Source organism: Microtus ochrogaster, chromosome 10, assembly GCF_000317375.1.
Source record: "Microtus ochrogaster isolate Prairie Vole_2 chromosome 10, MicOch1.0, whole genome shotgun sequence".
NCBI classification, from domain to species: domain Eukaryota; kingdom Metazoa; phylum Chordata; class Mammalia; order Rodentia; family Cricetidae; genus Microtus; species Microtus ochrogaster.
Window position 1 is genome coordinate 4,454,590 of NC_022016.1, and position 20,676 is coordinate 4,475,265.

Genomic DNA, 20,676 nt, shown 5'->3' on the forward strand with positions numbered 1-20,676 from the left:
ACTTCAGGTGTGCTGAAGGCTAGCCAACAGGAGGAATTACCTGGCTTAGCTGGATTTATTTATGACACCTGACCAGACAATGTGGTATCTTGGAGAAATGGAAAAGATAAAAGATGAAGGCATGTGAGTAGGGTCAACCAAAACTAAATAAATAAGAACAAAAAAGAACTGTAAGGAAACCTGACGTATACTGTGCCCACTGTGGGGAAAGATTAGAAGGGGCATGTTGCATGGGTGGCTAAAGCTGGTCAAAGAAGTCATGGGCTATTCAATGAAAATCTGTGCCAAGTATAGGCCAAGTTCTTACAAGTTGTTGGTCAGGGAGACCTATGAAGTCCTAGTACCAACAACACAGTCATTGTGCAAGTCTTTTCTTTTTCTTTGTTTTTCTTTTTTCTTTTTTTGGATTTTTCGAGACAGGGTTTCTCCGTAGCTTTTTGGTTCCTGTCCTGGAACTAGCTCTTCTAGACCAGGCTAGCCTCAAACTCACAGAGATCCGCCTGCCTGTGCCTCCCGAGTGCTGGGATTAAAGGCATGCGCCACCACCGCCTGGCGTGTGTATGTCTTTTCTAACACAGGAAGGTGGTGTTGGCTTCCGTCAATGCTTTAGAGAACCTGTCTTGAAAGGGTGTGTTCAACAAAACTCATTCCTGGTAAGCATTTCAGTAGAGAACATGTAAGGCACATTGTCTCATCCAAGCTTCAGGAATGTCTTTATTTCATGAACACAGAATCCAAAATTGATCCAGTCACCAAGGAGGGGGTCATAAAAGAAACTACTGAAAATCTGTCTGGATTAATGGTGGTCCAGTCTGGTTTTAGAGAGTCAGTAGAGACAAGACAGGAAGAGTATGGGCATTGAAATCAAACAGAACTGGACCGAAACTGTGGCTCTGCCCTTGACTCTAGGTACATTTCAAATAATTCAATTTCCCTAGGCCTCAATTTCCTATTCTTTTAATAAGGAAAAAGTGTTCTCCTTTACTGTTATTGCAATGATTGTAGCCAGTACCAAGTATTTGGTGCATTCCATGGTGAATATACATGGTAAGCAAATAGAAGTTATTAAATTAGGGGCAAGAAGGGGCTCCCCAGAGTTGGCAGTGATGAACCCACAAAAGACTTAGTGATGATAGAGTGGAAAGCACAATGATAGGTTTCTGAGCATCAGGGAACTCCTGGCAGCTGTTTAAAACAGCACTTAGCAATAGCATGTGCCTTTTCTCAGGATGTGATTCCATCTGATTCCATTTGATTCCATTGCTCTACATCATCCTCTCCCCTATCCTTTCTCCATAGGCTGGTAATACACAGTGTGATTTAGAAGTAGAAGTGTGTGTGTGTCTCTGTGTGGTGTATTAGTTATGTTGTTGAAGGTTCTCTTGGAAAAAAAAAAGGAAAAAACTTCTCTAAATGAGTTTGGGTCTATATCACACAGCAGGGGCCAAGGCATGGTTTAATGTGGCCATACCAGGAGTCTCCCTCAGGACATAGTAATTATTAATATAAGGTACACCAGGCAAGCAGCCCAGGTGGTTTTGCTTGATGCAGTATGAAGAGCCTGATACCTCTCATGGATCATAAAGGGGCAGAACTGGACAGTCAGATTCTAGTGAAGCTGCAGATGGGGTACTTGAACATACCTTGCTTGATTTTAATGATTCATGATTGTCCATCAATATACAAGAAAATGTACCATAAAAATATTTTGTGAAAGAATATGTACCTCATGGGTGTATTTAGTCTTCATTTTGAAATTTATCAGCGTGATACAAATACACATTTGATGAATTTTATTTTGTTATTTCCTGGGATTATAATATTATAGATAAACGGTGATAGAAGAGAGAGGTGATGGATAAACACACATAAATAAATATAAAATAAATAAATATAAATATACACAGAAAGAGGCAGAGAAACTCAGAGAGAGGCATAGGCAGATAAAAAGGAAAAAGATTGAAGGATCATATATAAACATGTGGGGACTCATTAAGTAGCTAAACCCACTAACCTTTACCTATTTTTTTTCAGGTTATTTTCCTTTGCACTACTTTAATTATTTCTAGTCACCCTTAAGCATCCACATCTTGTTGATAAGTGGGTAAAATTACTAGTTCATCAATTACCCATTTTTTCTAAAACTTTGCCATGGATTAAATTGAATAAAAAAAATCACCAATGTTTGAAAAATTGAAATTCTCATGGAGATGTTTGATGACATTTCGAAGTGTCAGAAATCTTAAATTTAGATCATTACTATTGCATGAAAATGTGGCTTTTATTTTCTTAAAGTCAAAATTTTGGCTATGTAAATTAATAAAGAGATTAATTGAAACATAAAAAAATATGTATCTCAGTAACAAGAATTGTAGTATTTCACAATTAGATTATTGAAGGAAAGGGATGGGCTAAAGATTGTGGTGTGCATGGCTTGTTGGGGTGGGAAATGCAAAAAGAGTAAGGTCCATAGAAAGGAAGAGGGAAAAGGATTGAAAAATGAGACACTGAGAGAATTGAGGGAGGGAGGAAGGGAGGGGGAAAAGGGAGGGAGGGAGGAAGGAAGGGAAGGATGGAAGGGAGGTCAAGATACATCAGAAAAGAGGTATGGGATTAGCATGGTGTGTCTGTATTCTTCATTGAAAGCAGTTTTAAGTGCAGTATCTTATTTAATCTTTAACCCAACTGCCAAGTATGGCTACATTATGTAATTTATTAGTGGTTAAAACAAAACTAAGGTGGCCCTGTGTGTTTAACATGAGCTTCTCTGACTCTAACCTTGTTTCTCTTGCTGAAAGTACTATATTCATAGAGAAAAGTAGACAATACAGAATGTAATGATACACAAAGGAAAAGACAGTGGCCGAGAAGTAAGGGCTAAAATGAGAGTCATGAAGCAGAACTTTGACTAGAAAGTGAGGGAGAGCAATAGACCACATTCCGATGAAGTCAGCACTGACATTAGCAATGTGAGAATTAATTGAGTTCAGTAGAATGTGCATATTACGTCAAATAGCATAATATTCCAGATGGAGAGGACCAGCTGTAGCAGTTCTCTGCTTTCTTTGGGAAGACAGCTATGCCCTGACCATCTCCATACAATGGAGTTGGAGGTCAGTTTGAGATTCTACTGCAATAGAGTGGAGACATGACATAAATTCCTGTAGCTCCTACATCTCCCCATGTGATGACTAGACAATGGCAGAGGTCCTGTGCTACTTAGATCCCATTGGGCACCATTCTTCTCAGATCACTTTATCATGTTTTGTGACATGACTGGTATGGGCTCGACATGTAGGGATGGACCTTCGTAGCCAAAATTAACTATTCTGCTAAAACTCAGTAGTCTTTTAGCTTTAGTTGCATAAATGCAATTTGACTCTGCAGTCCCTAAGATAGCTAAGCGTTTGTGGGGATATACACCAGTAAGTCTGTTGTTCTCTCTTTCTCTTCCTCTTCCTCTTTCTCTACTCTCGCACTTTGCCTCCCCTTCTCTCCCCCCAGAGTTAGCAAACCTTTTACAAAATGCATAATTAGCCTGAACTTAGTTTATTTTGTATGTTTCACTTTACTTTCTCAGGTTTTGTTCATGTAGGCAACAACAGCATTATTAATCATCATGTGTTCTGACTAACTTAAGTATATAGTTTAGCCTCACATCAGTCTCACAAATGGGAGAGGACAGAGCTCACGTTTCCCATTTTTAGAAGAGAATTATGAATCTCAGAGGGGTAAAACAGCTTGAGGGAGGCCAACAAGCCGTTTTCAGGAAAACAGCTCAGGGTACCATGTCTTTGATGACCACACTGCCTCATTTTCAGTCATTAAGATCTGCAAAAGTACAATGGATGAACAGGTTGGGTCATTTAGTTAATTTGCATGAGATTCAAGGTAAATTAAGTGATGTAGGGTACTCCTCTGTGTGCTGTGAATATGTTTTATTACCATTGGTTAATAAAGAATCTTTTTTGGCCTATGCATGGCAGAATATAACTAGATGGGAAAGCCAAACTGAATACCTGGAGAAAGAAGGTGGAGTTGAGAGAGATACAAGCAGTTGCCAGAGAAGCAAGGTGTGAAGTAACAATTCATAAGCCTTGTGGTAAAATATAGACTAATAGAAATGGGTTCATTAAGGTTGTAAGAGCTATATAATAATAAACCTGAGCTAATAGGCCAAGCAGTATGTAATTAATATTAAGCCTCTAAGTGGTTATTTTAAAGTGGCGATGGGACCAGGTTGGAAAAGAAACTTCCAGTTACAAATGGTGCCAATGCAGGGCACATAGCTCCTCATAAAGCCTGAGAAAGCTTTTTATAAAAAGGATTCTAAACACACAGAAACAGAGCCAGAAACATCTTCTTTGTAGTCACATTTTTTTTTCAGACAGACTCTATTTGCTGGCTTTGAACAGACACACTGTTCCTTTAAGAGACAGCTTTTTGGTTCATGCTGGCCACTGGGACAGCTTTTGAAGAGGTCCTGCTACAGAGCACTTGAATGGGGTTTTGTGGGCTGCATGATACAAGCTGCTTGATGAGGAGGAGGACTCACTGTGTCTCTAGAGTTGGAATGGTAAGCATGGCTCCCAGAGCTTTCAGGGAATGTACCTCCACTATGTTGGAAAGACAAAAAGGAAGGCACCAACAGCTTTGGTTGTAGACATGTCCACTTAGCATTTTAAAATCTCTCCTGCCGGGCAGTGGGGGCGCATGCCTTTAATCCCAGCACTCAGGAGGCAGAGGCAGCCGTATCTCTGTGAGTTCGAGGCCAGCCTGGTCTACAAGAGCTAGTTCCAGGACAGGCACCAAAAAAACTACAGAGAAACCCTGTCTCGAAAATCCCAAAAAAAAACCCTCTCCTGATCAAAAAATGATTACAAATATGCAAAACACAGATTCACAAACAAAACAAAACATGGCACAGTATGTTTTTAAAAATTGTGTAGCCTTAAAAATGGGTTTAGGCAGTTATATGAAAAACTAAATATTTTAAACAAATAAAACAAAGTCTTTAAAGAAACTCAATAAACTTTAAATAAAAGTAACTTAAAAGCCATGTAAAAATGGAAAATAAACAGAATGTGGGTTATGTATACTATTGTGCTTTGTTTGTATTTTTATTATTTATTTAAGATTTCTGTCTCCTCCCCGCCACCGCCTCCCATTTCCCTCCCCCTCCTCCAAACAACTCCCCTCCCTCATCAGCCCAAAGAGCAGTCAGGGTTCCCTGCCCTGTGGGGAGTCCAAGGACCTCCCACCTCCTTCCAGGTTTAATAAGGTGAGCATCCAAACAGCTAGGCTCCCACAAAGCCAGCATGTGAAGTAGGATCAAAACCCAGTACTATTGTTCTTCACTTCTCATCAGGAACTCACCAAGGCCAGCTGGACTGGGTCTGAAAAAGCATGGGATAAAACCAGACTACAGAGAATAGGCTAGATTGCAAAGAACATAGATGCATACAGAGTTAGGTTCTTTTTTTTTCTTTTTCTTTCTTTCTTTTTTTTTTTCGAGACCAGGTTTCTCTGTGGTTTTGGAGCCTGTCCTGGAACTAGCTCTTGTAGACCAGGCTGGACTTGAACTCCCAGAGATCCGCCTGCCTCTGCCTCCCGAGTGCTGGGATTAAAGGCGTGCGCCACCACTGCCCGGCTACAATGCACTTCTTGTTTACTTGGGTAATATTATATTCTTCTGGAGTCTTTGATGGAGTTGAAGACTAGATGGCTATAATTATAGTTTTTCTTAGTTATGAAAAAACAATAAGTTCAATATAAAACTTTAGATTCACAAAAATAGGATAGATGATAGAGTTTTTTTTTAATTTTTCCAAATACAAATGGACTAAATATTGTAGCAGTAATTCTTGCTTGATAATCATTTTTGTATATTTAATTTTATTATATTAAAGTTGAAACCTTCCTTTTGTAATTAGACAGAAAATGGGAGATGATGTTGGGTGTCCCTCTGTATGCTGTGAATATGTTTCATTAGCACTGGTTAATAAAGAAGTTGCTTTGTTCTATAGCAGGGCAGAATATAGGTAGGTTGATGTGGGAGTGATTTCTTATTAATAAAGAAACTGCCTAGACCCATTTGATAGGCCAACCCTTAGGTAGGCAGAGAAAACAGAACAGAATGCTGGGAGAAAGAAGCTGAGTCAGAGAGTCGCCATGATTCTCCCACTCCAGGCAGACGCAGGTTAAGATCATTCCTGGTAAGCCAGCTCGTGGGGCTACACAGATTAATAGAAATGGGTTAGATCAATATGTAAGAGCTAGCCAATAAGAAACTGAAACTAATGGGTTAGGCAGTGTTTAAAAGAATACAGTTTCCGTGTAACTATTTCGGGTAAAGCTAGCCTGCCACTCATATTACAACAGTAGGTGGGAAAGCCAAACTGAATACAGGGAGAAAGAAGGCAGAATAGAGGGAAAGAGACACGGAAGCTGCTGGAGAAACAAGATATGAGGTAATAAGCCACAAGCCTCATGGTTAAATATAGAAAAATAGAAATGGGTTAATTTAAATTGTAAGAGCTAGTTAATAATAATCCTGAGCTAATAGGCCAAACAGTATGTAATTAATATTAAGCCTCTGATTAGTTATTCTAAAAGTGGCTGCAGGACCAGATGGGACAAGTTAAAGTTAATTAAGCCCATTCATCTTTTATAATGTGATGCAATATTCTGGTTCTATAATAATGTGAATTAAGGCTGAAATCCTAGCCATCTTGGTTCTAACTGTGGAAAATAAGGCCAAGTAAAGTACCAAAGGGTTTCCATTTCATCCCTCTTCCGTAAATTCTGAGTAAAATTACCTATTGCTCATAAGATGTTTCTTCAAGTTAAAAGTGAAGAGACTTGGTGATCTCAGTAAGAGTCCTATAACCTTCTCCTTTCCAAATTAGAATCAAGGGGACAAGACAAAAATCCATGATCAGGAAGGACATTTGTATAACTCTCACAATAATCATAGTTGTTGCAGACAATATTTATGGTGCACTGATTGATTATTCTCCATATTGCTCAATGAATATGACAGGGATGATTAACTTGGAAATGGGATATCTGAATCTGTGTCAGAGACAGGTAATTTTATAAAATCATGAAGCCATGGAGCTCAAATTATTCTCTGATATCTGTCTTCTCGAAACTGCCTCTCTCTGCTCATTTCTCCTATACTTAGCACTTGAAAGTGACTTCTCTTTAAGAAACACATTTTCAAGAACGGGCTCCTTATATTGTCAAACTCAAGCCAAGATGTCTAAGTACCCATTGAGTCTAGCACCACTGTTTACACTGATTTAAGGAAACAAACCAATACAGTTAGTGTGTGTGTGTGTGTGTGTGTGTGTGTGTATACATACATATATGTGTGTGTGTGTGTGTGTTGTGATCTGCTTTTGCTATGTTCTCTTGATCTGAAAGTCCCATAAGTCCCATGCTTCTTATGGGGAAGAAGGATGGATGATCTAGGGTAACAACACAAAATCTGAAGTCAGGTTTTATAGATTCTAAATTGTGGCTCCTGGAGTCTTGCAGTATTTTGACCTCTAGCAAGACAGTTACTTAACTTATTATAGGCTCAGTATTGTTTTTTATAGCATAGTTAGCATTAGAAACTCCCTAACAAGGTGATTTGAAGGTGATATGAACTAATAACAGCCATGCAGAGCTTCCATCACTACTCAGAAGTTGATAAAGACCATTTGTATGTCTTTTCATCCTCTGTAGCTACCATCATCCTATTCTTGTAGAAGCACTCCCTGACCTTCAGAGAGAGGTCTGGGCTCCTTTCTTTGGTTCAGTGTCTCTTTGCACACCCTTTACTTTCCACTCACACCACTTCTTGTACTGGTGATGTATGTTCCAATTAGTCCTTGAAAGCAAGAAATTGAGTAGATTCACCCCCTAGTCCTCATCTTCCCCACACCAGGTTCAGACAACCTGTGAAGAGAACAACAAATACACCATACTGAAGAAATAAAGTCTTAACTTGAGACAGGGATGAGACAAGGTCCATGTGAGGCAGAGAAAGAAAGACATGTAACACAGCAAGAACTTTAGGAGGGAAGTTATAGCCATAAAGACAAAAAACCATCAAAACAAAGAGGACCACAGCAACCATAATGTTGTCCAGCAGCAGAAAAAAATGGCATCATTTTCAATAATCAAGGGATATCTATGTGCACAGGAGTATAGTCATTGATTTCATGTTGTCTTCAACACTTCTTATAAATAAATTTGGTTTGGCATGCTCATTTTCTGATGGGGAAATGGAGACTTAGAAGTGTTCCAGTATGCTGTTGGGGAAATGGCTCAGCAGTCAAGATACTATGCACAGACTACCTAAGTTTGGTTACCAGAATCCAATTCAGGGGACTCACTTTAACTCTAGCTCTAGGAGTTTCAACATCTTTTTCTGGCATGAGAAGTTATGTGTATGGATGAACACGCATGCTGGCAAATATACATACACATAAATAAATCTCTGTACTTGTTTCAGCAGCATATATACTAAAATTGAAATGATGCAGAGAAGATAATTTGCTCCTGGTGCAATGATGGCACAAATTCATAAAGCATATTTTTGTATCAGTTATTACAAAAGCTGTCAGTCAAAACACAACTGTAGGTTTTTAAAGATCACCCCTGGAGCCCTCACCTTCTGTAGTAAGTGGCAGTCAACTGATTGCTCCTTTTCTTCAAAGCAACACAGTCAGTCAAGTTCCTTGAAAAATTGTGTATTTGGATCTGAATGTTTGTTTTAAAAGAAGGAAAAAGAAAAGGGTTAAAAGAGGAAAGCAATAAAAGAAATGCAGTCATCAATCAAGACAACATTTTTAGCATAAAAGAGACAAAAATAAAGACTCAGAGTGCCTTGGCTCCCAGGCCAGTGCTCTTCTGCCTTACCAGGGTGAGATTGGTTCTCCTACCATCCCAGCTTTCTGAGAAACTGGAGAGAGCAAGACAAGAGTTAGGGAGGGAATTTTGGAGGCAATGACCACAATTCTTTGCATATGTTTGCTGTCTTGTACATGTCAGTTAAACTCAGTTCATCCTAGTGGTCAGCTTGTTTGCTCTTCACCCTTTGCAAACTGTTGCTGAGCTATCTCCCCATTCTGTGGCATCCTCAATCTTCCAGGGAGTTTTCCTTTCCCTCTTTGACACTAATATGTAGATAATCATTCATATGGCTCATTCAAAAATGAATGAGGCTAGAAAACAGGCAATGGAGTCAGTGAAGAGAGGTTACCTTGGTTGAGCCATGGGGCAGAGGCCTTTGTGTGACCCAGTAGTTGGTGGCTTCTCAGCAGCCCAGATGAGTCTGCCCCAAGGACAGAGCCAATGTCAATTACATCTGATTAACTCATGCAAGTGGAACCTTCCAACCCATAGTTAAATTTCCTCGGAGGCCTGCTGATGAATGACAGTGGAGAGCCAGCACCTGAAAGGTTTATATCTTGGTCTTCAGTGGTTTTGAAATTAACAAGTTTGGAATCTTGCTGACTTTGTAAAGAGAGAACAGATAGTAAAGATGCCTGCTCAAAGCTGATCAACTGTCAGTGAAATGTTACATTGTGTTGATAGAGAAATTGAGACCCAATGAAGTAAATGGCCTTCCCCAAGTGAAACAGCCATTTAGCTGAGCAACATCTAAACAAGTTTCCTTATACAGCGCTCTTAATAGTACTTTCTTTCCATTCCACACCAGCCATGTTTCTCAGTGATCCACCTCTAGCCCACATCCCCCCAAACCCCAGTTATCCCAATTAATCCATTGAAAGAACAGATACTGACTTTAAGAGACAAGGCCAGATTGTGTAAGAGGACCAGAATTTGACCATGTTTTGCAGGGTGTTTCGGGGTCCGTGAATTCTGCCTTCTCTTGCAGATGGGACACAGAAGAAGAGTGAGTGATTTGCAAATCAGTGCTCTGAAATCAGTCTTCAACGGCACCAGTTGTGTTTAAAACTCTTGTAACTGTCTCTTTCATTTTTAATAATCACATTCCTGCCTATGTTTCCTTTGCTTCTTAACAACTCAACCTTTGGTCTTTCCTCCTTTGAACTCGTCCTCCCGTTACCCAAGCTGTACGTTTCTCAAGGAGGGGGGATAAGGCAGACCTTCGGAACTGTTGAAATGACTCAGGGATTAAGAGCCTTCACTGCACAATCATGAAAACTAGTGCCCAGATTCCAGCACCAATATAAGAAGCCACACACCCCATTCATATCTGTAGCACCAACTCCAAAAGATCAGGGACAGAAGCAATACTGGGACTTGCTGGCTTCCAGCGTATGTAAGAAAATATGAACCTCATTATAAGAAAGAGACCCTGAATCACAGGGATAGATAAGTGAGAAAAAAGGCTTGCATACATTGCCCTCTTCTAGTTTCTACATGTGTCTGTATTATACACATCAATATTCTCACATGCACCCATTCACACTTACACCATACATACACCTTTTTGTGTAACATGACTAGACTTAGAAAAGTCTTGGAGTCTGCAAGTACATCTGAAATCACCCTGTTCCTTAAATATCTGTGAATGGTTCATCCAAAACATCTCTATTACTCTCCCTCCCTTGATGGCTGAGAGAACACTGCAGAAGAAAGCAGCATGCGATGAGATGTGTCAGCTATATCCCATTACTCTATGAAACAGTGTGGCCCTTAGTAATGGATCCCTGCCCTGTCCCTCTACCCTGCACCTGACTCTGGGATAAGTCACAGAGACAGAGTGGCCCATTGCAGTCATAAAAGGGAAGCATGCCATGCTCAGTGCTCCGAGACACCAGGGAGTTCTTTCCAAGCAACAGGCACATAAAGCGTAAATAGGAAAGTGAACATCAAACGGCATCACTGGCCTGTGTTGATAAGTGATGACTGAGCTGGAAGCAAGTGAAAATGGAATCATAAGAGGATGACAGGGAGGCAGTATGGGAGCCAGAGTGATAGGCTGAGCAAAAAGATTGTACATCCAGCGCCTTCCTTACAGCAGCAGAGCAGCCTTCTGCCTGTGCCCTGATCCTATTTGTACCTCCTTCAACAGGAAATGCCACAGACAAAAAAGATGACAGGCACCAGGGCTTCTGAAAAGATGGAGAAGAGTCATGAGGGTTGCCTCTTTTGACACATCAAACCCTATAGATTAAATACAAAACAATAACCCACAATGTCTTTGGCTTTGAAAAGCCATACTTTGTTTTTAGTACCTTTTCCTTCTACCAAAACAAGATTTTAAATTGGCCTCCTCCATCCAGGAGCAGTAAGAACTCAAGGGTATATATTAGTTTCAGCAGCAACAAGAAGTGTGCCAAAGACTGTGCTAAGGACTTTTAAGAATATCTCTTGAAATTTCCAGCAGATACTTGGTCTCAGTCTTATTATATATAAGGAAAGGGGACCAGAGAGAGAAGCAACTTGACCTGTTTATTCCACATCTAGTAACAGATGCAGAATTTGAATCAAGAATAAGGAGTTTGCAAGGCCCACCACTTCACCAGTTCATTGGCCGCATGCGATTAACGGAAGAATGCTGTTCACTTTGAAGTGCTTTGGATAAGGATTAGTCTGATTTGCTCATGAACAGCAGGGTTCTGCTGTTTTGTATAAGAGTTTATGAAGAGAAAATGCATGCAACATAAAAGTGAGAACTGGATAAATAGGACTTAAGAGATAAGAAGAGTAAATATTTTAAAGCCAGTACAGCTCATCTGTAGCCAAGGATACTAAATTTTAGTAACTAGCATGATGGAAATTTGTTTAATTGAATTCCCTTTTGGGAACCGCTTTAATGAAGAGATTAGACATTTTTTTAGCTCTGCGTTATTAACCACATACAAATGTGTGTTTTTAATGTGCTTAAGTATATTTCAAATTCATTTTACCTTTTTATAATACCTGCTTGGAAATGTAATATCCTCATTACAGGAAACTCAGAAATGTCAGAGGAGTAAAAAGGGTAAAAGTTCCCTTAAAATGGCTTCAGTGTGCACTAAAAAATTATACTGCCAAAGCCACCTAAAGAGCTCTGTTGGTTCTGGTAGCCAAGAGCCTTTGGTTCTAACCTTGGTTACCCCAGAGACTAGTCCAGAGATTTGACAAAGTCTCTTAACTTTCTGAACCTTAGCTTCCTCTTCTGAAAATGAAGGTTGGAAGATTTGAACTACAAGATCTTTAAGGGCCTTTTTCTGGTCTGATGTGTAATAGAGTTCTATTTCAGACATTTCCTCAGCTCATGCTCACAATGACTGCTCTGCTGGAAAATACCTGCTGTGGATGGAAGGTTCTTCCATCGTTATTCTAAATAAAATCAGCTTCAATTCATGAGTACTGCATTTCTATCTCCATTAGTCTTTCCTACTTCCTCCCCTCCTTTGTTTCTTCCTTCCTTCAGTCCATGAATACTAATTCAATAAGTCAGTACCCTGCCCTCTATCAGTGAATTATATCTGTTCACTATTTGCACTTATTTACTAAATGTTTCCATGGGGGAGCCCGTGTATTAGGAGCAGGGATACAGCTCTAACAAGGGAGGTGGCCTGTCTCTTAAGGAGAGTTCACAGTGATGACAGATGTAAGGGAAATCAAGCATTCGCAATCAGCCTGCTAACATGCTAACGTGTGTCCCAGTGGAGCTGTTCTGGACAGCATGGGCATGTAGAGGCAGAGTGGGGAAAAGTACTTTCTCGGGGAAGGGGTTAATAACCCTTAAATCCAGCCGCCTAAGGCTTTTCATCTGACAAGAAGGAAATGCTTAGTTGCGAATAGAGGAGAATTTGCTAAATCAGCAAAATAGGAAAGAGGTGTCAATAAAGTCAATAGCATGGCATTGATAGAGGTGTTACCAGAGACAGTGAGCCCACCACTAAGATTGAACAAAGCCAAAGCCAAAATAAGTTGTCCAAAGATCAGAGGTTAGGAATTTGGAAAGGCAATGCAAATGGCTAAACCTTGGTGTTCAGAATTGATGGATATTTAGTCCAACCATAGGCTTTGTAGTTGAAGAAACCAATGTCTATGCAAGAAAACACATGTGTCCCTAGAGAATTTGTGGTCATTACCAGAGAGCATCTTAGAATTAAAACTAAAGGGGTGGAAGGCAATGACTGACCATCAACTCCTGTCAGCCTGAGCAGTGGTCTCTACTCTTCACTGCCTTCATCTGCTCTCTGACATACTCACATCGCTGTCAGTTCGTTCCCGGTGTAGAGATGAGAAAGCTGAGACCAAGGAGCTAAAGCAGATTTGCACAACCCTTGCTCCCCTGGTCACACAGCTAGACAGGAAAAGAGTGAGCACTGAAACCTGGTCTGATTGACTGATCCCAGACCCAGGGGATCTGCCTTCTTTCTGCCTGTTTCCTACTCTCTAGGCAACCCGATTGGGGCCCCTAAGGTGGCTGCTTCTCATTTGCAAAATATATATTTGTTGTATAACGAGTGACAGTAATTAATGATCTAGCCGAGTCAAGGAAAACTTGTTCAGTAAGCACCCAAGGAAGGAAGAGAAAAAATATAGCAGTGCCCTTTCAGAGAGCAGACTTCTCACTGCCACAGGTATTCCCAAAAAGAAATGGGAGGGGTGGATGTTTGTGCCCTTTCCTGGAGGATCACTGGTAGGCTAGACAGAAACCAAAGCAGCTTTCTTCTTGCTCACTGGAGCCTGACTTCCTTTCTGTTTGCTAGGATTAGCCATTTTACCTCTCCCTTTATGAATCACGAGGTCTGTGTCTTTTGGCAGATCATAAATCAGTTCTGGGAGTCTCGAGGACAAATCCCAGGACTTTTAATCTTTAATATTAGACGTGTTTAAAGTGGTGAATATTTCATGAAGGGGCTGTTGCATTTTAACACATCATTAGCAAGTCCTGCCCCTCCCCCATTGGCAAATTATCACTATCCAAATTCAAGGCTCTCAGCCTTTTGAGTCAATTTTCCTTTCCCTCTGCAAAAACCAGTTCATTAGAACATACATACAGCACACCCACTCAGCGGACCACCCCAAGCATGGTATTGGAGGAAGGGCTTACAGAAAGCTTCACTACCTGCCAGAAGGCGCCATGATGATTTACCACATGCTTAGGAGAGGGGAAAGGTAGATTTCTCTGTTCTGTCTCTCCTCCTGCCTTTCACCAGTCTTCTAAGTATTTCAGAATCTACCTCTGACCCATCCTCTGACTCCATATACCCTTTTCTCCCAATCACGTTGACCAATATTTCTGAAGCCTGGGCTATTTGTCAAACATTTGCAAAGTGCTGGCCACACAAAGGTTAATACACATTCGAATGCATAGAATGAGTTAAAGGCTTGTCCGTTTCTCTCAGATTGCTTTAGGGAGGATCAGATGTATAACATTCACTGTTCCTTGTTGAAAAGGGCAGCTTTACTAGATGAATAGAAACATCTTAAAACAGGTCGTCTGAGGATAGTTTCACAAGCTGTTCCTAACTGATCTTGTTTATATGGTCTTTGCTTTGCTTACACAAAGCATTAATTCATAAGGTTTATAGTATGTATAGATGGATACCTCTAATCAAGATGACCTAATTTCAATACCCCAAGCCCTCATAGTAGAGCAAAAGAACAGATTGATTCCTACAATTTTTCTGTGACTTCTACATGTGTACCATGGCATACTCGAAGCCCCCATATGTATGTGTATGCATGTACACAATAAGTAAATACATGTAGAAAATGAACATTGAATTCACAATTCCTCTGTCAAACAGCTTGAGGTTGTTCGTATATTGATTATGAGACTCATAATTCTCTTCATGAAACAGAGATAACGCGGGGCCTTGTTTTTCTTGAGGTCAGCTTGAAATAAGTGTATCTGAACACCTAGTAGATATGTGGACTCTTATCAGTGGCCTCAACTCTGTAATGTGACTTCTAAGTGTCTATCATTTTTCTTTTTAATTTTTAAAGAGATTCAAAATGAAGTGCAAGAAAAATTAAAGGCCAAAATTGAAAAGTCTTTAAATCTCCCATGTTAAATAATGCATATCCCTCATCATGCTATGAACAGTTTCAGTCAGACCAACTAGAATTGCTGTGATTTACCAAAAGATGGAAATGAAGGCACTCAAATAGCAATAGCCAGGAAACTGACCAAATGAAGCTGACGGTTAGTTATACAGGGGGCTCATATTGTCGAGGGCTGAGGTTTACTCTTTTCGAGGCGGCACGTTAAGCCATGTAGCTTCTAAAGGTGTTCCCCCGGTGTGGGTGGGTTTGCCAGAAGGGTGGGTCTGCACATGGTCAGGCTGCCATGTCTTCATTTCTTCCTTCAGTGTGAGCACGGGTGGTGGAACTTAAAGCAAGTATTCTACCACTGAGCTCAAGCCTCAGCCATGCGGGTTTCTCAAAATAAAGTTTTGGGGGAAGTTATGGAGAATCACTCCACGAAGAGCACTTTATCCCCCAAACTTATTTTTTATGGACTCTATTTTTAAAGAAGCATATGTCAACATTTCACAAGTATACCTTTGGTGGAAAATAACTAATTTAACTTTAAACGTTCACACCTTCAGAAATATGCCGAGAAGTTATCATAAGGAAACTTCTGAAAACTGTTATAGATTTCTGAACTTTAGAAATGATAGACAAGGCATATTGAAAGCATCGCAGGCAATGGGAGGAGATACTCACAGTAGGGTCCGCCAGGAGGCATGCATGCAGCCTCACACAGACATGGATAGTGAAGAAAACAAAGGGTCAGAGAAAAGGGCAGAGATTCAAGGAAGGAAGCACACAGCAGATAAAGAACAGGACAGAGGCAGAGAACCAGACTAAAAGAGAGATAGCAGGGGAGAGGCAGCAAAAGGAAAATGAACAAACCAAAAAAGGATTAAACTGTAGGCAAAATACCCTTTCCAAAAGAAAAAATCAAAAATTTCTTGAAGGATTTGGCATTTGACCAAGGGTTTATGTGTTGATGGACAAGGCTGACTCATTCCACTGGAAAGACATTTAATTTTCTAATTATGCTTGTGCAATACATGAACATTTATTTATATATACATATATAGTCAAATAGATATGCATACTTTTTTTTTTTTAGAAAATAGGCTCTCTGTCACGACCTAACTTCTTCCTGTTTTCCTTCTCAAACTTTGAGCCCCATAACCACTGAGGTACATCTTTTGCCTTTGTGTCTCTGGTGTAGGACTGAGCTTGGCTAAATGTGTCCAAACTGTAGTATGCGGAAGGTGAGTGGTTGAAGACACAAATGAGCGGATACATTAACTGTGCCACCCACAGTAGTCAGGGGTACGGTTCCCTTTTTCACAAGTCTTTCCCAAAACTTTCAGCAAAACAAGAGAACAAGAAAAAAAAAGTATATGTGTAGAGGCAATATATCACAAAACTTGTTTCCTTTTGATTACAGGGGATTGCAGTTGTCATGAAGGTTACGCCCCTGACCCAGTTCACAGACATCTGTGTATTCGCAGTGACTGGGGGCAAAGCGAAGGGTGAGTGACACAGGATCTCAGGGCTGGGAAGTCACACACCCATTCATTTACCTCCTAATCAAGAAGATTGCAGAAGGCTCAACCCTAAATCGCACATCTGTACCTGCCCTCTCCCAAAGGCTTCAGAAGAGGGGCTATAAAGTTGGTAAGAACCGGAGGCGGTGGACGACTAAAAGAGTAAGGTGTTTGCCAGCCACAACAGAACAAATGCACATATGAACTTGCAGTGATTATGACAGCTTACACAAGACCTGAGCACGCTCAAGCAAGACAAAATCCCCAGTAGGGGTGAGGAGAAGTGAGCATCAAGTCCTACTCATAACTGAGGACATAACAACATTGTGATAGTTTTTGGTAATTGTCTTAAAAGGTGTGACCCTTGGTAGGTCAATCACTCTCCAGAGCAGGTCCTATACCCAAGTTTATAAAACAAATTGAACCTGGTGGATTTGAAAAAGGAAAACAAAGAAAGCATGGAGTTAGGTTTGGAGAGGTGAGAGAGGAGATTAGATGAATATTATCAAAGTACATTATATGAGATTCTTCAATAACAAATAAAATATTATTTTAAATATAAATCAAAACACACTCTAATGCACACAAGCAGCCCAATAAAAAGTAATACCTATTTTCTGGCTGACTCATGCTTCAGTACTAGAGGCATGTTATTGAGGAATCTTCTAGAGAACAAGTACTAATGCTTATTCATCAACCCAAACAGGAAATAATAAAGTATGCTGAGGAGAAATTGGGTTATTCAATGTTAATGCAAAAATGGACAAGTGAGCTTAACAAAAGTGTTGAGTACTTCTGTGACGTGAAACATTCCTTTAAAATGTAGAAAGTAGCTGGGCAGTGGTGGCGCACGCCTTTAATCCCAGCACTCGGGAGGCAGAGACAGGCGGATCTCTGTGAGTTCGAGACCAGCCTGGTCTACAGAGCTAGTCCAGGACAGGCTCCAAAGCCACATAGAAACCCTGTCTAGAAAAAAAACAAAAAAAAATGTAGAAAGTCACGTCTAGCATTCATTTCTATGGAAAATTATTGTTCATATAGCTGTTACTGAACAGCACGACTCTTACTTACCTCAGACTAATACCATGTCTTGTCTTCTGTTTCCTGTGTTATTTCCTCAGACCTTGGCCTTACACGACACTGGAGAGGGGCTATGATCTGGTCACAGGAGAACAAGCCCCTGAAAAGATTCTCAGGTGAGTTGACAGTTTTATTGGGGTATGATGCTAGGGAAAAGAGAAAGGTTAGACAGAATTGTATGTTTGTACAGTCTTAGAGTGTTGATCCTCAGCTTCACTGGGTATAAAAGAACTCTCATTGGCACTGAGGCAGCATCATAGCCCGTGTTGCTATGGGAATCTGGTTCCTGTTTGTCTGGCTGCTAGACATATAGACTAGGGTACTTGAACTAGAAGAGGCATTGCTGATTTTTCAGTCTACCCACTTAAAAAATATGCTATAACCTTGCTCTCTTCCTATTACCTCTGCAACCTCTATGAAATTGTGTATAAAACTCCAAATGCTTAAGCAGATAAAGGCACACAGCGAATTAAGTGGCAGGCCAGGGAATAAGATACTGATTTGGATTGATTTAGACTCCCTGCTCTTACCCTCCGTGCCAGACTGCTCCTTGGGACTTCTTATGGAACTCCTGCTGGGCATCAAGACTGCATGGGGCTCGGAAGCAGAGCTACAATAGTTCTTGTCTTCACAGTGTCCTCTCATTACTCATACAAAGATAACAAGCAACACAAAGCAATGCAAGGGTCAAATGATGAATAACGTTAAAAGACAAGCATCTCAATATGAGTAAATCTGCTAACACTCTGCTTTGGGGAATATAGACCATTTGGTTGGGTGGGGAAATGAGAAAATGCCCCTAAGGGACGGGAGGAGGGCCCACTTTTTTTTTACTCTTTGTTTCCTGGGGAGTTCCCCAATGGAAACTCTTAAATTGCAGGTCTACTTTCAGCTTGGGCCAAGGCCTCTGGCTTCCTGTGAGCAAAAGCTTTGTGGTTCCACCGGTGGAGCTGTCCATCAACCCCCTGGCCTCCTGTAAGACGGATGTGCTCGTCACAGAAGATCCTGCAGATGTCAGGTAGGGAAGTCATCTTTAAGTCACTGTATAGAGGGCTTCTTAGAGTCGTGGGATTTCTTCTGCTTCAGCTTCACAGGCGTTCTTGTGAAGGAAAGCGTTCAGAAGTGTTGATAGAGGCCTGGTATATTAGAGAATTATTGTCAAATCCTTCTGCTCCTAAGTCCTAGAAACATCTTCTGTTGTTGTGCCGCCCTGGCTACCCTCATTGCTCTCCTTCTGTGATTTTATTTAAAAAAAAATGAAATAAAACTATCAGATGCTGCTATACCTCACTCACTGTGACATATATTATGAATGAGCTTATCATATAAACATCATTAATTAGCTGTATGATAGAAAGTCATGAAAGTTTGAAGGATGGGCTGTTTTCTATTATGAGAATAAAATTTAGAAAATCCACAAAATCTGATTCCCAAAGTGTCAAGTCATCTTGATCTTAACTCATGAAATGAATGTGACTGTATCTCTGCTTTCATATCTTGACCCTCACAACCACCTTCCTTTGTAGACTTGTTCTGCTTTCTTCTAATTAGTGGTTCATATATTATGTTGTCCCATTATGTGGCGTACTTCTCAAGGTCAAAGAAAATAATTTGCTTAGCTCTGTAATCCCTAGTTCCAAGTACACATTGGACATCTACTAAATGTTTATTGATTTCATTAAGTCAGGGGCCTTAGATGTGATCCTAGTACAAGTCTGGATTTTTCTAGTGAAGCTTTATTTCTGTCTCTAATTTGATTAAAAAAACCTTCTAGAAACTATGATGTTGTCATAAGTGGATTCTAGTATTAATTATGTAAATGACTTGCACACCACTTACTGATGAGTGAACTGAAATTAAAACCTGGCCCTGATGACTGCCTGTGACTATGACCCTACTACTCAACAATTGTCACAGATTCATTACGAATGGAAACGTTGTCATCACGTATATGTCAGCATGTATATTCTTCTGAGAACTCCCTGAGGAGCAGCTCTCTGCATCTGCTATACTTCACATGGAAGGATGAGACTAACATGTTTTTCTGGGCTATTAATATTTTTCACAACAGCTATCTTTTTTTAAAAAATGATATAATACTGATGCTGAAGGGATAACTCAGCAGTTAAGAAAGTTTGCTGTTTTTCCAGAGGACCCAAGTTCAGTTCCAAAGTGGTTCACAGCTGTAATTGCAGACTCAAAGGATTCAACATCCTCTATGAACTCAGAGGCACCTGCACTCATGCACATATGTCAACACATATGTACACATAATTAAAATATTAAAGAAATTAAAAATTAATTAGGACAATAAGTGAATAGTATTTACAATATGCAGTGGCAGATCATTAAAAATTGAAGAACAAGCATATTTCTGTATATTCTAACTGATTCATCACAGTTTCCATCATTCTCATGTTGTAATATAGGTTTGAAGCAGATGAAACAAGAAAAGTTTGCTAAAGTCACTGGGCACTGCTTATCGCAAAAGTGTAACAATGTATGTCTAATAGAACCGCTCTCAAGAGCTCGAATGACCTCAGCTAAAATCCCTTGAAAGGCACCCTGCAGAGCTATATGCGACCTGGGACTTTAGTGAAGATGTGCATGTCAGATGCACTAGTGGTCACATGTGTGGGGTTGCAAGGACTGGGTGAGGGTGTCATTTCTACCATGTATGAGCAATAAGATATAGCCAGGTCAAATTTTCTAAGTTTCCATTTCGTTGTCTGTAAAGTGAAGATAGCGGGATTTTGTCATGAAGTAAAAGAATAATACTCATACTCACAAACAGTAACCTAGTACAATAGCTCATACCCACTGATGGTACCCTATGTATACTAGCTCATACCCACTGATGGCACTTATGTATACTAGCTCATACCCACTGATGGCACCATATGTATACTAGCTCATACCCATTGATGGCACCCTATGTATACTAGCTCATACCCACTGAAGGCACCCTATGTATACTAGCTCATACCCACTGATGGTACCCTATGTATACTAGTTCATTCCCACTGATGGTACCCTATGTATACTAGCTCATACCCACTGATGGCACCCTATGTATACTAGCTCATACCCACTG

The 20,676-nt window shown here is 40.3% G+C and overlaps 1 protein-coding gene across 4 annotated transcripts in view; it reads left to right on the forward strand.

The window, feature by feature from the left end:
- The window catches only part of Astn2 (astrotactin 2), a 1,041,512-nt gene that overhangs the window by 463,356 nt on the left and 557,480 nt on the right, over positions 1-20,676 (forward strand). For 3 of the 4 annotated variants that reach the window (XM_026782391.1, XM_013348224.2, XM_026782392.1), the window contains 3 exons: positions 16,403-16,487; positions 17,624-17,698; positions 18,463-18,600. In XM_026782391.1, coding sequence (XP_026638192.1) covers positions 16,403-16,487; positions 17,624-17,698; positions 18,463-18,600 — 298 coding nt within the window. The remainder of the gene's footprint in view (positions 1-16,402; positions 16,488-17,623; positions 17,699-18,462; positions 18,601-20,676) is intronic. The other variant, XM_026782390.1, reaches the window with a different exon arrangement.